This window comes from Ambystoma mexicanum, chromosome 7q, assembly GCF_040938575.1.
Source record: "Ambystoma mexicanum isolate Mex_15411 chromosome 7q, UKY_AmexF1_1, whole genome shotgun sequence".
NCBI classification, from domain to species: Eukaryota; Metazoa; Chordata; class Amphibia; order Caudata; family Ambystomatidae; genus Ambystoma; species Ambystoma mexicanum.
Window position 1 is genome coordinate 506552027 of NC_090941.1, and position 20342 is coordinate 506572368.

Below are 20342 nucleotides of genomic sequence, written 5' to 3' on the forward strand. Positions count from 1 at the left end.
GGCGAAGGCCTTAACCACAGGCCTTAACCACAGGCCTTCACCAGTCAGCGGCTTCACCTGGTGGTCTGCCTCCTCTCCCTTTAAAGCAGGAGAGGAGGGGCTGTCAGGCGCGGCGGCAGCCCAATCAGCTGTTTCAAAGTCAGCTGTGATGATACACATTGCTAGGGAGTGGCGCAGCTCCTTTCGGTCTTGAAGTGCAGATGGGGCCTCGTGCGTCGTGATGGTGGCGGGGGCCATGTGTCTTCCTGAAGTCATCCGGTGTGTGTGGTACCTGGCTGGTGGCTCTCGCAGCGGAGCTGCAGAGAGCGGCAAAGGCATTAACCACAGGGCTTCGCCAGTCAGCAGCTTCGCCTGGCGGTCTGCCTCCTCTCCCTTTAAAGCGGGAGAGGAGGGGCTGGCATGCCATAAATACATATTTACTAATATATTCCTACTTAATCCATAAAGTCTTGATCAAAACTGGGGTGGATTCCATATTAATACACGTGTTGTATACCTGCATTAAAATGACATGCAGGTTCACAAAATAAAGCACTGACAAGAAAGAAGAAGAATGCAGGCACTTTGTGGTGCTATGTGTGGTCCAAATAAGCTGTACGAGCTATAGACAGGGCTCAAGTCCTAAAAAAGGAGGGACTCTGACATACGTAATGGGAAGCGACATCACAAGAAGTGAACATATGCTAAGGCGAATAGTGCACATTTAATTTGCAGCACTTTTTGTGGCACTATGTGCGGTCCAAATACACAGTATGAGCTGTATGCTGGGCTCAAGTCCTAAAAATCTGGTGGGACTCAAAGTACGCAATGGGAAGTGACATCCCAAGAAGCAAACATGCTAAGGCCAAATTCAAATTTCATTCAATTTGTCTTTTCCAGCTGTGAATAGATTTTCCTAGAACATTGCTGGCTAAGTATCAAAGGTGCACAACTTTTATGCCTAAGAGTGTATAACAAAATAAATCCTGAATGTGTAGCAAAACAAATCCTGTATAGCAGATTTTCAATAAAAGACAATATTGTGCTTTACAATATGATATTCCTGTGGCCTTGTGGCCAAGTGTCTGGATTCACATTGTGGGACTTGGGTTAGAATCCAAGCTGTGCACTCAAGAATGGGCTAACATTTGTTTTTTTATAAATAACTTCAAAACACACTGATTGCCCCTCTGAAATGCTTGTTCTGGATATGCTATCCTGTCCCCATGCGAGAGTTCCAGGTAGTGATTGGCATGGAGGACTAAGCAGCACAGGGGTTTTTTTCCCCAGTGGTGCACTTAAAGATGAGAATATGCTTCATTTCATCTCTGCCTGAGGAAGTGGAGATATTCCACGAAAGTTCGCAAATATGCTAAATAAATTACTTTGTTAGCCTAATTAAGGTATTGATTGACTCATTTTCTTCTGGATCAACATTCTATTAATCCCTTGGCTAACAAGGTACAAACTGACTGAACTATATTACACGGCCTCCGGTAGCGGCCGTGTAGTTATGGTTAAGTTGCTCAACTCATAGGAAGAGCACTTTTTCAGTGGCTTATAACTTCGCTCCCACTCAATGAATCCTTACCAAACTTTGCAAAAAAAGTATATGACCCGCTCTGAATTCTTTTGGCAAGTTTGGTGATGTTTAGTTAAGTGGGACCAAGTTACAGGTGGGGTTCCAACATTTTCTTTTTCCATAGACGCAATGGAAACAAATTTTGCTCACGCCTACAGCCCAAACCGCTGGACGGATTTTCACCAAATTTATGGCAGCAGCAGCGGCTCGATCCCGAAAGAATGCTTTTGTAAATTTGGTGTAAATCCGTCCAGTATTTATTTTAAAACGACAAAAAAATAGGTTAAAAGAATGTGTGATATCTTGGTCCGGTCTGCAGACACACCTCCCTGTTCGGTCTGCGGACAGGCATTCAATTGGCCTAGAGGGCGACGTGATGTCCACGGACATCGGACGCGCCCCTTGTTTGGATGGTGAAAAGCATGAAGTGCGTCAGGTTTTTGGAAACGCCCGCCATGTTGGATTAGTGGACAGCAGCTGGTGTATGCGGACATCGCTGTAAAAACATATGAAAAAACACAATATTGCACTTTTCTAATTTATCAAACAATCTCTGGGCAGGTGAGGGGTGATGAGGATGGGATATGGCCATAAGAAGTCAAAGAACGGGTGTTTTTCACCCCCGAAGTTTGCGAACAGTCTGGATGTTCGGGGGCAGTCCTGTGATGTTCACGGACACTTCAGATGTTCGGGGACATTTATGCCTTTTTCTGCATTACAGGGCTGGTGAAAAGCAGTTTTTAGATGGCTTATAACTTTGGTGCCACTCAATGAAACTGCATGAAATTATGGAATATTATTCTAGACTTGATTCTGAATGGTTTTGAAAAGTGTGGAGCTGTTTTGTCAAGAGGGAACACATTTAGAGGGGTGTCCCAAAATATTGTAAAGGCTTATAAATGTGGTGCTGTTTGACGAATCTGCACAAAAGTTTGCAAAACAATTTTACATCTAGATATACATGTTTTTGCTAAGTTTGGTGGGATTCTGTCAAGAGGGGGCAAACTTAGAGGGTGTTGCAAAAATATTGTAAAGGCTTATAAATGTGGTGCCATTTGCCTAACCTGCACAAAAGTTTGTAAAACAATTTTAAATCTAGATATAAATGTTTTTGTAATGTTTGGTGGTATTTGCTTAAGAAGGGGCTAAATTAGAGGGGGTCTCAATGTTTTTAGATGGAATATAACTGTTGCCTTTTGACGAATGTGGATAAATGTTTTCTGAAAGATTATAGAGCCAACCTTCAATGTTTGTGTAAAGACTGGATGGATTTTGTCAAGTGGGGGCTAAGTTATATGACTATTGTATGTACAGACATTTGGACACTTTTAAAAAAAAAAACATGGGCGGATTTCAAGCAAACTCGTGTAAGAAGCATTGGCAAGGACCTTAAAGCATGGTTTTGCAAATGTGCACGTGTTTTTTTTTTTACAAGTGTTATAATGTAGGTACATGAAATAGTGATATACCTTTCGTGACTGAGGTATAGACTGTGGCAAGGGACGGAAAACTGTGTTAAAGTGGCCATGTACACCTGGGGCCGGCTATGTGGTAAAGTTATTCTAAAGCGGGATAGGTTTGAAAGGGGAAAAAAAGTGCTCGTGGTAACATGGTCATAGAGTTCTGTCTTCGCCATCTGCAGGCTGCCATGGAAAGGGAAGAGGGGCTCTGTACGTAGCCCTGCCTTTCCTTTCCATTGTGGCCATCTTGGAAAAGGATTTTCTTTCCTACAGCGGGGCGCTGCAGGTGTCCTGCTGTAGGAAGAGAAATCTATATTTTAGCACCCCGGGTTCCGGCTTTGGGAACCCGGGGTGCTAATGGCCTTTATCCCCCATTGCAGGGGCTGCCATGGAGGATAATGGTCCGGTGCCTTCATTATTTATTTATAACACGCCGAAACCTGCAGGCATCAGGGCGCACACAGACACACTTCGCTTGGGCTGATAACTTGGGCTGCGGGGCCATTATCCCCAGTTCCGGTCCCTGAACGGGATGAACGCCACATTATTCCCATTAGCATAACACAAAATGCCAATGGAAATGTTGGAAAAAACGTACTGAGTCTATGTACTTAAAGTACAGTGTAAATGTAAAGTAGATGGAGTCTATAAGATTTTCATTTCTATTTTTTGACTGTGAAAGGTGGTTCCTAAAGGAACCTTCCTTTTATTGTTTTCTTTTTTTTAAAATGTTTGCAGGAAAGGTTAGAACGTAAGGTGAGGAGAGAAATGAAGGAAGAGGCACCAAGCACTAATGTGGAGGGGCAGGTGGACAGGGGAAGATGTTGCGCGTGTGTAACTTCTAAAGGTAGTGGGCAGTGTTTCTCATGATCCTTCATTACAGCTTCAAACACACTTCGAAATTGCTTCCCCCTGCAGAGTGGTGTGTTGCAGTATATACAGAAGACTGCTGTCTTCCAAAGATATGGATCAACAGCCTCTTTTATTGCTTGCAAGGTAGCTGGTGGGATTTTGTGTCCCACAGATGTAGGCTGTGTGGTTACAGTATTGGTTGAGGAAGATGATGTGGAGGAAAACAGCCTACTACTTGCTAAGAAAGGAGCAATCTTTCTGAGAGCATTGCAGTAGTTGGATTTGGTTTGGTGACGCATGGAGGTGGTTTCGTAGGAGTAATGTCCAGGTAGTCCGTGACTGAGTACAAAGTTGGACGCAGTGCATTTCACTTTTGTAGCTTTAGCCTTTGGCACATTCTCAACAGTGGTGAAGAACTTCCACACCCATGATTCTCTCTGTGTGCTAGAGGTAGGCACTTCCTCTATCTCATCGTCTTGGTCCTCTTCAGTGTCTTTGGAAATACTGCACTTTTTTTGTTCTGTGGGTCCTCCAGCTGGTGGTGGTGGCTCTTGGGGAGGAAGGATGGCAATAGCTGATACCATTTTTAAGATAAATAGCAGTTTTTCTACTATACTTCCAAGTATGTGCTTTGTACTAGATTGTTAATAGATAATGAGTAAGAATATGTGTAGGAGCTGTGCAAGGGTAAATTTTGAGTTTGAAAGTTCCTAGATCAGTAACAAATGCAGTGCCAAGCTGTCCTCGAAGCAAGTACCCGAACGAGAAGTGCAAATGCATTCATGGACACGTCATCATGCTGTGCGTGAGCGCATGGCCACATGGCACTGTCCGAAGGTCCGCAATGACGTCAGACATTCACGGACATCACCGGAAGGAAAAACAGTGGAAAAAGTATAGAAGTGTTAAAAATGATGCTAGAAGGTGGGAAATGGCAGAGTTGTAAGGTGAAACTTTGTAAATAGGACAAAAATGTTGCTATTTGTGGTTACTATAATATTAGTAAGTTGTAGGAAAATAGCATGCACTGGTAAAAACCCATGGAATTCTCTGAAGAAAAATATGTTACATAGCCGTTATGCTTAAGTTGCACTAATAAAAACCTATGAAATTCATCCCTTACCATCCCTCATTTTCACCTTTATACCCTCTCTGTTCCCTCCTCCTTCCCTTCCTCACCCTTTCCCTCACAGATTAATTGCTCTACTTACTGTTTTATTGGTTTGATTCACGAGTGTAGATTGCTTCTACTGTGATAATGTTCTATGTATTCTGTTGTTATAATGTAAAGCGCGTTGGATTAAAGCGCTATATATACACAATAAATACAAATACAAATACAATTCAATGAAAAAATGTTGTTAAAGGGACATTATGGTTACACGTAAAACCAAAAAAACGTGTGCCAGCACCGTGCACTGCTAAGACTAACACCCAGGACATCAAAGATGACATCACAGATGACATCACATGTGAAATTAATTTGATGAAAACTCCCTACAAGGGGTTGTGTTTATAATGTTGGTAACAAGATGTCAGGGGTGATTGTGTAATGTTAAACATGTAATAACTAGCTAACAATTCAAGACTTAATACACACTTGTGCTAGTACAAACAATACAAATGAAGACCCACAATGCATACAAATCAGAGGCACATACAGGGAAACTAAAGTAAGAAAGAAAGAAACAGCATAATCAGAAAATGTTGATAGCATTAAAGCTTATCTTCATTTATACAAATGAATGTGTTTGAGGCCTGCCTATTGCCCCATATACGTGCACCATGAGCTGAGACCAAACACTAAGGAAAGTACTTCAAGAACATACAACAAGGTTAACGTCTACATATATATAGCACCTTTTGCATTTTAATATTCTGACTGTCAGTGAAGAAAACCACCTGGCCTAGATATTTCAGTGAACAAACACACGTGGGCAAGATATGTGATGTCATCAATGGCATTTGTGATGTCATCTTTGATGTCCTGGGTGTTAGCAGTGCACGGTGGTGGCGTGAGTTATGGTTGCTTAGCTTACCATAACTGGCACATTTCTGAGTTTTTTTCGGTTTTACTTGCAACCATAAAGTCCCTTTAACAACTTTTTTTTAATTGAATAGATATATACATACATACATATATTACTTTAAAAACACAGCTTGCCCATCTGAAAATCTTGTGGATCTTCAGTCTGGTATGATATTCTGCTCCACCTGTCTATACAACAATGACAGAGATGAATCCTATTGACAATGTAATCTTGCCGTTGTCATGACGAGTAGCTATGATTTAATTTGGGCGCCGTACTTCTTGTCTGTTACATAGTGGAATGCGTTTTGCGCATGCGCGAGCCGGAACGAGGCTCGCGCATGCGTCCAAGGAATAAACGAGGACCGAGACGGCAGTTGCCGCCGGGACCCTATACCGAGCAGACGTGCCCTATACCGAGCAGACGTGTCAGTGCATTCTTTCACTGTGTGCATGCGTGCTGTGTGGGGCAGCCTGGGGCATACCATTGACCACAACATTGGCGACGAGGAAGTGCTGTGTGTGTGTGTGTATGCGAGATCCTCAACACGTTGCATATGTAGGATGATGTGTTTCATCATACAACGCAGCTCCAGATCCTACGCGGCAATATGGCGGCCATTTTAGGAATACACACGCGACGGTTGTCGCCCGAGAGGGTGCATGTGCGCTGTCCATGTGCATCATTTCAATAATTTTTGGAACTTTCACGGCTGCCGGTCACCCGATGGCCGTGAGCATGATAATTTGAAGGTGTTTTCCCACACGCCTTACCACACAGCCTGTACCACGAGGCTGGGAAGATTCTGCAGGGGGAAAGGCAGGCCAGAGACAATTTCAACAACGTGGTGAGCAGGAAATATTGGGACACAAGAACCATCACCTCAGGATAAGAGTTACAAAGCTTGGTGTGTACCTTATACAGCTGTGGTCTTACTGACTTCTGGAGAAGCTGTTCCTGCAGGTGTCGAAAGTGCTGACTCAGCCATCATACCAAGTGAGTGGGGTTCCCTACCATATTAAAGAGGAGACAGGCTTGCGGCCTCACACCATAACATGGGGTGCTCGTGCAGCCTGCAGGGATGGGTGACCAGGATGGAGCAGCCATCGCCCCAGGACAGATACCACGCCGACAGCAGGGCACTCTGGCGCCCATGCCCGAATTCGACACTTCAGGGCTCCCGTCCAAACTTGGGCCCAAATGGTTACTATGGGTCAAGAAACTCAAAATGTTTTTCAGAGCTACTGGCGAGACTGAGGACGATGCGAAAGTAGAAACACTGTTATATTCAGCGGGGACGGAAGTACACCCCATATTTGAGTCATTAAACCTGCAGGTGACCCCCTACGCAGCTGTCAAACTAGCTCTGCAGAATCATTTCCTGCCCATGGCGAACGTGGACTATGAGAGATTCAGCATGTATGCAGAAAAGCAGCAGAGTGATGAATCCCTGGATCAATTCTGCGCAAGACTAAGACAATTGGCCAGCACCTGCCGGTGGGAGAATGAGGAGGGCAAAGGTACGCAACCAACTCATTCAAGGGTGCAGCTCTGGAAAGCTGAGGAGACAGGTTCTCCGGGAGCCAGGCCTAACATTAGCACAGATTTTGGATACTGGTCGTGCCTATGAGCTCGCAGAGAGCAGGGGAGCAAGGATGGTCGTGGCTGTCCGCCCAGGAAGGAGCGAAGAAGCTTTTGCAGTGGGTGGGACAACTCCTCCCAAGTCACGATGGGGCCAGAAAAGGACTGACAGCCCTCCCACCCATAGTAATCCACAATCATGCCAAAACTGTGGATATGATATACCTCACGTAGGTGAATGCCCAGCGAAAGCGAGAGTGTGCGGCAGATGCAGCACACCAGGCCATTATGCCAGGGTGTGGAGGGCAGCGGCCCCGGTAGCCACTTCCAGAGGACCTGCAAGAGTGAGCGGGGGAAACCCCAGAAGATCCAAGAGTGTAGGAGCTGTCGAACAAGGTATACAAGAGCTCGACATATCGGAAGAAGAAGATGAAGAGGAGGTATTTTTTATCTCCAACATAGCCACAGCTGCTAAGAAAAGGAGACAGCCTACGTGCATAGTCGGCATTGGTGGCACTCCAACACCAGTCTTGATTGACACAGGAGCGTCTGTGTTCTAGCGACAGAGCATTATGAGGCTCTCCCTGGCCCACCCGAGCTCGAAACATGCAAAGCAAGGATCTACACCTTCGGGGGAAGCACATCCTTGCCCATACAAGGTGTCTTTGTGGCGCCGGTCACCCATTGTCAAAATATGATCAAGACCAGGTTCTTCGTGACGGATGTAAGCCCTCACTCCCTCTTGAGCTGCACAGCCTCCGAGGCACTAGACATTGTACATTTCACCATGTCGGTGTACCAGTCCGAGGTTGAACGCCTCCTAGAACGGTATGAGAACCTCTTCTGAGGGTTGGGTAAGCTGAAGGGTGCCCCAATCAAACTACACATTGATGAGACAGTGAGGCCCACCGCCTTGAAACACAGAGGAATACCATTTAACCTAAGGGCCCAAGTTGAGAAAGAACTACAGATGCTGATAGACATGGACATCAAAGAGAGGGTGGAGGGCCCTAACCCGTGGGTGTTCCCGATCGTGGTGGCACCAAAACCTAAACAGCCCGGAGCAGTACGCATTTGCGTTGACATGCGCCTACCTAATGTCGCCATAAAGAGAGAAAGACACCTCACAGCAACTTTGGACGACATCATTGGTGAGCTTGCAAGGGGTTAAGGTATTCTACAAGTTGGACCTACGGTCGGGATATCACCAACTAGAACTGCATCCAGGTTCACGCTACATTACAACCTTCACCACACATGAACTTTTGTACCAGTTCAAGAGGTTGAGCTTTGGAATATCGTCAGTGGCGGAGGTGTTCCAAAATGTCATCAGGGGAGCCCTAGCCCGCCTGAAAGGGGTGATTAACATGAGCGATGACATTCTTGTCTTTGCGTCCTCTAAAGCTGACCACATGAAAAGGCTGGAACGGGCGCTGGACAGATTAAACAGCCTAGGTCTTAGACTCAACAAGACAAAGTGTGAATTTTTCCAAGGACCGCATCGAGTTTTTTGGCTTCGTCTTGCACGCCGGGGGCATCTCCCCAGATCCTGAAGGTGCGTGACATTCGTGAGGAGAAGCTTCTTGGGCATGGTGAACTATTGTGGCAGATTCATTCGAGACCCGGCATCTCTATCTGAACCGCTGAGGGCGCTAACAAAAAGTCATGTGGCATGGACATGGACTGCGAGAGAGCAAAAGGCATTCGCAGACATGAAGGCAGCGCTGTCGGACCAGGAAACGATGGCATACTTCAACCCAGAAAAGGAGTCTGAAATTGTGGTGTGTGATGCTGGAAATGCATCGGAGGGACAGGGCCTCCGCATCCTTGTCCTTTTCTGCTTTTTATCGTGTATTCTGTTGTGTTTTCCACGCAGGAGTTCTTGTGGGACGGTGCAGCTCTCTCTTTTGGTTTGGTGAACAGACGCATGGGATACCCTTATGGCACCCATGGGTGGGGGTACAACGCTGTGCCCCTAGTGTATGTTTTTGGGCACCTATGGGTGGCCGCAGAGCAGGGTATGGGCTGGTGGCAGCTCCATGCTGAATTTGACAGGTGCTCTGAGTATCCTCCATTTTGGGATACCAAGGCCCAGGCCCTGACATTGGAATCAGTTGATTCCTGATAGGAAACAAGATGGCCCCTGTGGCCTCTTGCTTTCTATTGCCTGTTACCTTGTTTTCCCAAAGGTCTGGGAAGCCCTGACTCTTTCCCTTCCCCTGGCGGGCTGTTGGTTGGAAGTTCCATCTATGGTGTTGTGTGAAGTGCTGACCAGTCTGGCTGAAGCTTTACCAATGACTGTATGTTGTGGGTACGCCTGTGGGGGGGACCTGGGTGAATGGAGTGTGTGACGAATACGCATTCTGTGTTGTGGGTGTCTAGTATATGGTGTTTGACACAATGACTGAGCCAGCCCTGCCCAAAACTGGTATGAATGCAGTGTGGAGTTTTGAATGGCTGGCTACTTGTCCCAATACACATAACTTGTTGTGAGTGTCTGGAGACGAGTGAATGGCCTGAATGCACTATGCACCTGATTGGATGCCTGCCTGCGTGAATGCCCTTCTGACCGATTGGTTGCCTGAGTGTGACCCAGCAGAATGAATATGAGATCAACTAGTATATCTGGGGGCCTCTCACTGCTAGAATTCGTGTTCAGAAGCTGCAGTCCACTACAACGAGTAACTGGAGTAACCGAAGCTTGAACTTGAAGTCCTGCTGGAAGAGAAGAATTGCTGTTGCTCTCCTTCATCAATCTGAAAGCTGCTGTGCCTCCAAGGACTGACCCAGAGAGGACCTGGTAAGGCACCCTCCTCCCAAGGTTCGAGGGACCATCGTGCACCAGCTGATCTTTGCCAAAGCTCCCTGGCAGACAGACCTTCAAAAAGGCAGCCGACCCGAGACGGGGACTGCCACAGAATCCCAAGGAGAAGCGCCCGGATTTTTGTCCACCACCGTCGACGACCGCCGTCGCCGTCCGGAGCCGCAGCGCTCCCGTTTGCATAAGAACTTCTTTTGATCCAAGGACGCTCTTGTCTGCATCGTCGCCCGTCTTATCCCGCTGGAGAAGGCAGACCGTCGACGCGCCGTGGAGTATCCGCCTTTTCCTTGCAGGACGTTTACGTTTTCCCGTCAACGAGCACCGCTAGGAACGAAGCTGCCACTTCACTGTCGTAGCTCACCCTGTTCTCTGGACGTTCGACGACCTGTGACTCCTGCCTTAAAGGGAGGGCACTCCCGTCGATTCCCCGACGAGGAGCGCTACAACGCCAGGTACTTTGGGGTTGCAGAACTATTGGAAAGTCTCTTGTGAACAATGTATGGACTGAGCTTGTGATATATCTTTATTCTACAGGTTGCCCAGGTGGTGGTAGGGGCCAGTATTCTGCCTATTGTTCTCACCAACTGCTTTCCTCTTACCTCTATTGTTGGTTTCCGTTACAAACGGATTTGTGTGCCATTTAACCGTACAGTTGATGTACTTTAAAGAGATCTAATAGTAATTGTGGTACCACGTAGAACTGTATATTTGCCATTATAGTTAACCAAGTACAAAGTGAGTTATCAGGATATTGTACATAACCTTGAATATTAATTATATAAAAACTGTGTTTTAACGCATACAGTGTGTGGACATTCATTTGTGGGTGCTGGGGACTACATTGTACTTAAGACCAGCCTTCATCACCTCCTGAGAAGCTAGGCCTTGATTGCTCGACCACGTACCAATAAAAGAGAATCTTGGCTGGGGTCCTCTGTGCCTCTCCTCTACCATATAGAGAGCAGAAGTACAGATCCCCCCCTCCATTCTTTACATGGTGGACGCTAGTCCAGTTGGCCTGGGCGCAGTACTGTTACAAGCCGACGCCCAAGGGCAAATGCACCCCATTGCTTACGCCAGCAAAGCCCTCTCTGACACAGAAAGGAGGTACTCCCAGATTGAAAGGGAGGCGCTAGCAATATTGTGGGGGTGCAAACACTTACGAATGTACTTACTAGGTAAACCGGTGGTGGTCATCACAGACCATAAACCACTAATCCCAATCATGGCAGGGGCCTCATCGAAACCGCCCCCACAAATTGAACGGTGGATGTTGTCTTTGATCGAGTACAGGGTGAAGCTGCAGTACAGGCCTGGCACACACAACCCCGCAGACTACCTATCTCGACACCCCGGCACAAGCCGTCATCTAGACCAGGTGAGGTAGTAGAGAGCCTTGAAATGGTCCGCAGCACTGTGGAAGCCGCCATGCCGATAGCGTTAGCGCATCAAGACATAGTAACGTAGTCGGACAGCGATGAGGTGTTTCAGGTCATACGATCAGCCATAGGCAGCGGAGAGTGGAAAGACGTGCTTGTCAACAATTCCAGACGGGAGACAGGGGCTCAGAGAGACCTGTTTGTTTGTTTGTTTGTTTATTTATATAGCGCTACGAACCCTCAGGTATCTGAGCGCTGCTTATTTCCCACGGTGTGTGGTGCTCATTTATTGACCTCGGAAGGATGAAAGGCTGAGTTTGGCCCTGCCGGGATTCGAACCTGCGTCAGCAGGCTCTGCACGGATGTCAAAGCGGGCGCTCTACTCGCTGTGCTATCAGACCGGTCATGCAAGCCTTATGGAAAGGCCGGAATGAGCTCTCGTTGTTGGAGGATGGACTCATCTTACGAGGCCGGCAAATAGTCATCCCAAGGTCCCTCGTGACCAGGGTGCTGGAACTGGTGCACAAAAGGCATCAAGGTGCAGCGAAAACGAAAGCGCGCCTGAGGCCCAAGGTGTGGTTCACCGATCTGGAGAGTAGAGTGGACGAGTTTGTACAAGGATGCGTCCCATGCCAAGCGGCAAGCCCTGCCGAAAGAGCCCCCCCGATTAGATCATTGGAGAGAAGCGAGCAGCCATGGGGTACTGTTCATGCAGACTTTGGGTCCACGGGAAGAGGCATGAATTTTCTAGCTGTAGTAGACCAATGTTCCAGATACCCTGAAGTTGAGCTGATGGAATCAACAGCCTGTGACCACACCATTTTGGCCCTGGAAAAGATCTTTGCCACACATGGGTTCCCACTGGAACTGTGCTCAGGCAATAGCCCGCCATTTCAGGGGCATCAATTTGCAAAATACCTCGAAGACAGAGGTATCAGGCACTGGAAAGTAACTCTGCTCTGGCCAAGAGCCAATGGAGAAGCAGAGAGGTTTATGCGGACCCTGACCAAGATCTTCCACATTTCTTTGAATGGGGGAGGGGAGTTACAACAGAACCTGTTCGAATTTCTGAGAGTACACGATGACCCCACACCAGTCCACAGGTGTTGCACCAGTGGAGGCCTCGTTCAAACGCTGCCCAAAAGGGCTGATACCGGAGATGGAAGGAACACCACCTGGGGTAATTGACGACAAACGCGTCCGGCAGGAGTGAAACGCCAGGAATGAAAAAGAGAGCGAGCGAAGGAACCTCCAGGAGAAGGATATCGCGGAAGGAGACACAGTGCTGGTCAGGAACAGACATCCCGAAGGGAAGATGTCCCTCACCTATGAACCACAACCCCTCGGGGTAACCCATGTGAAAGGGTCCATGGTGACGGCAGCCAATGAACGTGGGACGGTGACCAGAAACATGTCATATTTCAAGAAACTCGAAGCTAGCCCGCCGGCTGGCCCATCAGAAACTCCTGAGCAGTCTGTCCCAGAGAGGCTCCCGTCAATGGGGACACCAGACGGCCCGCCACCAGGAGAAATATCACTGCTGACCCCAGGGAGTAGCAGGAGGTATCCGAGCAGATAAGTGCGACAACGTCCGTCTCGATTTTGAGACTATGTCATGGACCCCGAAGGTTAGAGCGGGCCAGAGCAGCACGAGCTAACTCATGTTGAGTTGTTATAATGTTTGTTGTTTTCTTGTTTAAAGAAAAGGAGGGATGTTACGTAGTGGAATGCGTTTGGACGCATGTGCGAGCCTCATTCCGGCTCGCGCATGAGCAAAGGAATAAATGAGGACCGAGACGGCAGTTGCCGCCGGGACCCCATACCGAGCATACGTGCCAGTGCATTCTTTCACTGTATGCATGCGTGCTGTATGGGGCGGCCTGGGGCATACCATTGCCCACAACATTGTCCTGATTAAAACAATTCACTCTAACCTGCAGACAAGCAGTCCAAAGACGAAAATCTAATGTTGATAACAATGTGCGGGTTAAGATCTGCTTATGCATATGCAGAGAGGGTCTACGGATTTACAGAAGAGCTGCGGAGGAAACTCTTTTGAAGTGGTGTAAGGGGAGCACGAGCTGCACAGCGAGGAAACGGAAATGTGAGCCGAGGTCTTGTGACATGTACAAAACTGAAGGGACCCTTACATCGACACACAGTGACATAACGACACTCTCTTCCTTGCGCAAGAGAGTGATAGAATGTATTTAATTAAATATCACAGAGGGGTTGCAGCTAGCAATTCAGTATGATGCTGGCCTCCCAAGACAGAGTGCAGAGCCTGGAGTCACACTATGTGTACAGTGCTGGTCATTGGGCCGGCTCTCGGCGGATCTGAGATCCGGCACCAGATATGGAGCCGGATCTCGGGATCCGGCCAGAGTCATCCGCCCAAGCCCATGAACGGCGCTGGAATAGTTAATAACATTTTTTTTAAAAGCACGCGACGGCAGCATTGCTTTTTACCACGGCTTTGGCACTGGTGTGTAATGTAATGCACAATGCTCGCTACATGTACAACTGAATCCTTTCAGTTGTACATGTAGTGAGCATTGTGCATTATACACACCAGTGCCAACGCTGGTGGTAAAAGGCAAAGGCAATGCTGCCGTCGCGGGCGTTTTTTTTTTTAACGTATTCCAGCATTGCTGAATGTCCACTACGAGTCCCGCCCCCTCTAGACCACGCCCCCTCGGTCACCACCCCCAAACTCCTCCCCCACCCCGGCCCTTTTGTTGTGGGATCCCCCACCACATTTTTTTCCATTTCCACCACTGCATGTGTAGTGAAAGAAGATAACTAGCCAATCCGAGTGCTATGAGGGCGGGGCTATCAGCGGAGTTACGTTGTATTTTCATTTTCTCATACACGCAATCATCTGTAGGGGGAGGGATTACTAAGTGGGCGTGGCCACGAGCCACGCTGCAGCGCTCGAGTGCACAAAGTGTACTGCAGCAAATGTAGGTACTCGCGCACACACACGCCCCAGCTATTCCGAATACACAGGCCACGTTGCAGCCTGACAGGGGAGGGAGTCAACGGCACCGCTTGGGCTTGGACCAGTGCAGGTGCAGATCAAGCCTAACTAATATATATGTCAGCTACGTACCCGTACTCCAAGTGTCCCCCCGGTAACTGATACATGCCGGGTCCAGTAGAGGCGCCGGTTCTCCTACCAAGCAGGACGCAACCAGGGTGCGCAATGGGACTGGTTACAACCACTGCCACCCCGACGCCGGGGCGGGCGTGTACAGCGGAATCGGCTTGCTGTACATCCATGTTAGCAAAGCCAATAGAGACAGGAAGTCACGTCACCGACGAGCACTCTTCCGCAACGAAAGCGCCAAGGACGTAGATACAAACTCTCCTAACAACGGGACACACAGGTCCTTTGCTGAAATCCGCATGCGCGGAAAAGGCTTCTTAGTCCAATTTTACTCTGGAGTTTTAGTGGACACCGTGCAAGCGTCTAATGCGCTAGTATTTTGTGCTCACACGAGTATCCATATGAACTAGTTCAGGAGTACTAGACCCCTAACTTGGTGGGAGAAAGGGGACGGGAAAATAAAAACCAATGTGCCAATTTAATTCCCTTAGGGCTAGTGACTTTGTCCAAAATTTAAATATAAAATGAACATTTTAATGGTATCTGGTAGCATGGTACTGTTGTGATGAATACTTGGATTCGGCAGTTGGTAGTTTATGATGCATATCCAGTGCTCATCCGGCAAAATTTGACTTATCGGATCCGGTGCCCTTCAAGGGTTTTAATGTTTTCACATTTCGTTTTCCAAAACCGAGACTCGTCTCGAACACACGTCCTCAGTGTATGCTTGTTATGTTTGTACTGCAGAAAATATTTAAGCAAGCGATATTGGTTAAAATGTGTGCACCTTTTATACTTTGCTTGCAACTTTATATGAAAACCTCCCTCTTGGATTATTTTCCAGTTGTTAGTAATGAATTAATCTTCCGAAATAGTTATTTATAGCTTTGAAAATTCCCCTGCATTCACCAACATCCCGTCTTCCCCCCCCCCCCCCTCTTCCCGCTGCTGCCCTGTCGCTTGTGGGATGCAGGGATCCCACACTTAATAATTTCCATTTCCAGCACTGGATATCCACCTGCATTGTACCATAATCTCATGTAAAACTGAGTGGTGCTATAGTTGCAGTGTCATTGGGCAGCCACAGATGGTCCCTGCATCTGTGTCATGGCATAGCATCACTTTGCATAGCATTCTCCAGTCCAGACCAAGAACACATCTCGACACAACTCCAACAGCAAAAAAACGTCGGTTATACAATGGAATGTACACCAACCGAAGACAAATGTCTACACCACATTTCCCAAATACCACCCTACCCCAACACAGACCAACACAACTCTCCACAGTCCTTAAACACCATTCTGACAGACAACAGTTAACCACACACTCAATTTACGTTAGCAACCTGCAGCACAAATAAAACACTGCTCCAGACAAGTCCCAAAATCGCTAAAACGTACACACTGTAGGTAGCCTATCTTTTCAAATCTGCCCACATCAAGATAACAAAAAAGCATCCTTGCCCTGCCCTTTGTTAGTCCCCAAGCCCACCACTTACAGATCCTGAAGGTCAGAGAAACCGTGAAAAAGAAAGGTGGTGTGTTATGCAAGACTCAATAGCATAGCATAACCATGCATAGCAAACTCAGCTTTCTAATTTAGGGTGGTTCTCTGAACGGGCCAGGCAATTTAGGAGACTGGCAGCAAGAGGGCAGGAAATTGATGTCAGTCTACTATTTTATAATCTCTAGTGTAGTGACTGGCTGGTAGCACTATATTTCTGCCTGTCAAATAAAGTGAACTGGAAATTGAAGGACAGTCACTTTAACAATAACACAATTCTGGTTGGCGCCCTCAGTTTGGGATACCCAATGGAGGGGCAAAAAGAGACCTATTTTGTCCCTAAAATCATGACATCTGCCCCACTATAAGGCAGTATTTTTTAATAGTGTGACCTTAATCACTTTTAAGGACTCCACTTTCTGCTATTAAATCACAGTGAGATTGCACACTTTGTTTGAACTGTTAACCTGGGATTGATCCTCCTCTGCAAATGAGTCTCTTGACCACATACCTTCTGAGTTCTACTTGGTACAAATATTTAAGTTTTGGATTTCAAGGCTATTGTGTTTACTTGAAAAATATACACATCCTAAAGTTAAGTAACCTGTTAATATTTAAATACTTACAGAAACATGTTAAGCCAAAGGGATATCATTCTACCCTTATTTTCTGCATTCTGAATGGAAAACTACTAGACCTAGAATGCAAAATAATGATAACCAGAACATTTTCCTATTGTACAACACTGTATTTTCAGCGCTTTTAGAAATACAGGAGGTCCATTTACTTTATACGCTGGGAGTACCTGCACCTTTGCTCTCACATGCAAACAGTTCCCCTGCCTGCAAATGTAGTCATTTGCTCTATGAAGTGCAAAACAGCAGTGTAAATGCAGTGTAATCACCTGTGCGCCTTTATTTGTTCACTATGTAGTGCACATTGAGTAAATGGCAGTTGCCATGTATGCATGGCAGGCAGGGTTTGCAATGGGCTGCTTTGGGTCCGCCTGCATTTAACTGGTGTAAAATGTAGGCAGATTGCATAAGAATCCAGAGCATTTGCGCTAGCGTGAAAATGTCATTCTGGCGTGAATGTTTGTGCATTTGACGGAGAGTATGGGGTGGGAGAAAAGGCCGTTCCGTTCTGTGCCACTTCTCCATCATACAAATGAATGAAAATACAGTATGGCATAAAAGCATATGTAAAACCTTTATGTATACATTTTAGACATGTTTTTTATTCTACGCCATAATAAGCATGGTCCCCAATCTAACTGCCGACCTGACCTCGCCTCCTGCCTCCATGACATAGAGCTCTGGATGACCTAAAGCCACCTCTTGTTAAACTCCTCCAAAACTGAAATCATGGTATGTGGCAACTCCGAACTTCTTCCACACCCACTACCCTGGCCATCCGCCATGGGCAACTCACCGACCCCCCTCTAACTCAGTGAAAAACCTTGGATGCACCCTCGACTCCGACCTAACACTCTTGCGGCAAGTCAACAACATCTCAAAGTCCTGCCACTACCACCTTAAAACCCTTAGGCGCATCTTTCCATATCTCTCCTTTCCCAACAGACTCTCTGCGGTCCAATCAATTGTTATATCAAGACTGGACTACGCAAACCCCCTCTACCTCGGAGTCCACGCTTACCAACTGAATAAACCTCAAAGGGCACAAAACGCTGCAGCCAAACTGCTACTTGCACTCGGCCCAAGAGACCACATCTCCCCAGCCCTTAAGACTCTGGACTGGCTTCCGGTGGCCCGAAGGGTGACTTTCAAAATCTTATGCATCTCCCATCGAGCGTTGCATAAAACCGGACCTCAATATCTTCCAAGACAAGCTAAAATCCTACCACCCTCCACGCACTCTTAAGATCAACCTCAGCTGGCCTACTAGTCATACCTAAAACAAACTCAGTCAGGCTAGGCGGATCATCATTCTCAGCCTTGGCCCCCATTCTGTGGAACTCACTCCCACCTCACATCCGCCTAACTGAAGATCTAATGTGTTTCCGCAAACTACTAAAAACCTGGCCCTTCCCTAAAACCAACCCGTACGCAAACTAACCCAAACAGAATAACAGCATCTCAAATGACACCAATCCAATAAACTACTAGATGCGAGATACTAACATCTAAAAATCGCTAATATATAATAAAAGGACAAACAGAATATAACGAGTAAAGTAGATCAAAGCAGTGAAGTGGATAATAAGAATAAATCGTACAAAAACAGTAACGAGATTTAAATTAATGAAATACATGATGAATGAACAAAGTGAATGGAGTAGATGAAATCGTTAGAATGGATAAATGCGCTGAGCGGATGAATACGTTAAGCAGATGAGTGTGTAGATCGGATGAGTGTGTAGATCGGATGAGTGTATAGAACGGATGAGTATGTTGAGCAGACGAATGTGTAGAGCCGACGAGTGTGTAGAACGGATGAGTGAGCAGGTACAGAGAAGTGTGTAGAACGCAAATGAATGTGCAGAACGGATGAGTTTAGAGCGGATGAGGGTGTAGAGCGGATGAATACGGAAATGCAGAAGAATATGTAGAGTAGAGCAAATGAATGTGCAGAACGGATGAGTTTAGAGCGGATGAGGGAGTAGAGCGGATGAATACGGAAGTGCTGAAGAATATGTAGAACGCTGGTGCAGATGAATCTGCAGACCGGATGAGTGTATAGAGCGGATGAGTGTATAGAGTGGATGAGTGTATAGAGCGGATGTCTGCGTATGAGCAAACAACTTTTTAGCGCTGACGAATGCATATAACAGATGAACGCATGGAAAGAACGAGTGCATAGAGTGGATGAGTGCGGGGAGCGGATGAGTGCGGGGAGCGGATGAGTGCATATAGCGGACGAGTGCCTAGAACGGACGAGTGCCTAGGATGGATGGAACGGGCGGCGTATGTGGATGGAACGGGCAGCGTATGTGGATGGAACAAACAGCGTATATGGATGAAACTGATGACATATGTGGATGGAACGTGTGAAAAATATGGATGTAACGCATGAAGTATGTAGATGGTACGAGTGAAATATGTAGATGTTACGGGTGAAATATGTGGATGAAGTGCATAAAACAACTTAGAATACACGGAACGGATCGGAGTAAAAAGAGCAGATGCATGAAACGGATTGGAGTGCGTGGAACGGATTGGAGTGCGTGGAGTGGATTGGAGTGTGCGGGGCTGACTGAGTGCATGGAGCGGACCGAAATGTGTGGAGCGGACTGAGTGTGTAGGGGGGACTGAGTGTGTGGGGCGGACTGGAGTGCATAGAACTGCGTGACTTACATGGAATGTTTTGAAGTGCATGGAACGTTTGAAAGAGCGTGTAACCCAACATATCACATCACCACGCTTACTCTCTTCTTTACACCACCACTCAACTAGAACACAGAGATACTATGACACCATTCGGTATAACTGTTCTCATACTAACATCCGCCGCATACTCCCCATCACTCTAAGTAAACATTGCTGGTTACACACCCCCCAGCCAGGCGTTCTCCTCAGGCCTAACGCAGCCACATTCGGACGGGATAAAACCGGCCAGAATGAACACATACTCCTGATCTCTCAACCACCACACCTACGGCTAAGAAGCAGCTATTACACGAATACCACACCAGCTGCGCACATATCCGGTGCTCACACGCACCTTTGACTCTCTCTACTCTCTACTGACATGAACTCCGGTTCCCAAGGGCGTTCAACCAACCCGCGCCTTCAGACCATTCCAATGGTACATAAGGCACTATATAAATGCAAAGTAACATAACATAACATTAATGGTGCTCAGTACGTGTTCAGTGGTATCACAGTGGTCAATCCACCAAGATACCACAAAACTGTAATATCGTTACCACCACTTGGTCCGGTGGTATTACCGCCATATTACAAGTGACAGTGTTAGTCCCCATTTAATTTGAGTCCATTGGAATCCATGAGGGATTTCGGCGCAATTACTGTGGCGGTAATTCTGTCAAAATTTGCCAGAAAGGTGACAGATTTACCTCTAGC

At 46.9% G+C, this 20342-nt stretch overlaps 1 protein-coding gene across 1 annotated transcript in view; it reads right to left on the reverse strand.

The window, feature by feature from the left end:
- NUDT15 (nudix hydrolase 15) overlaps positions 1 to 15001 on the reverse strand; it is a 138363-nt gene extending 123362 nt beyond the window's left edge. The window contains exon 1 of the mRNA XM_069639208.1: positions 14797 to 15001. Coding sequence (XP_069495309.1) covers positions 14797 to 14966 — 170 coding nt within the window. The 5' untranslated portion in view covers positions 14967 to 15001. The remainder of the gene's footprint in view (positions 1 to 14796) is intronic.
- Between the last annotated feature and the right edge of the window lie 5341 nt (positions 15002 to 20342).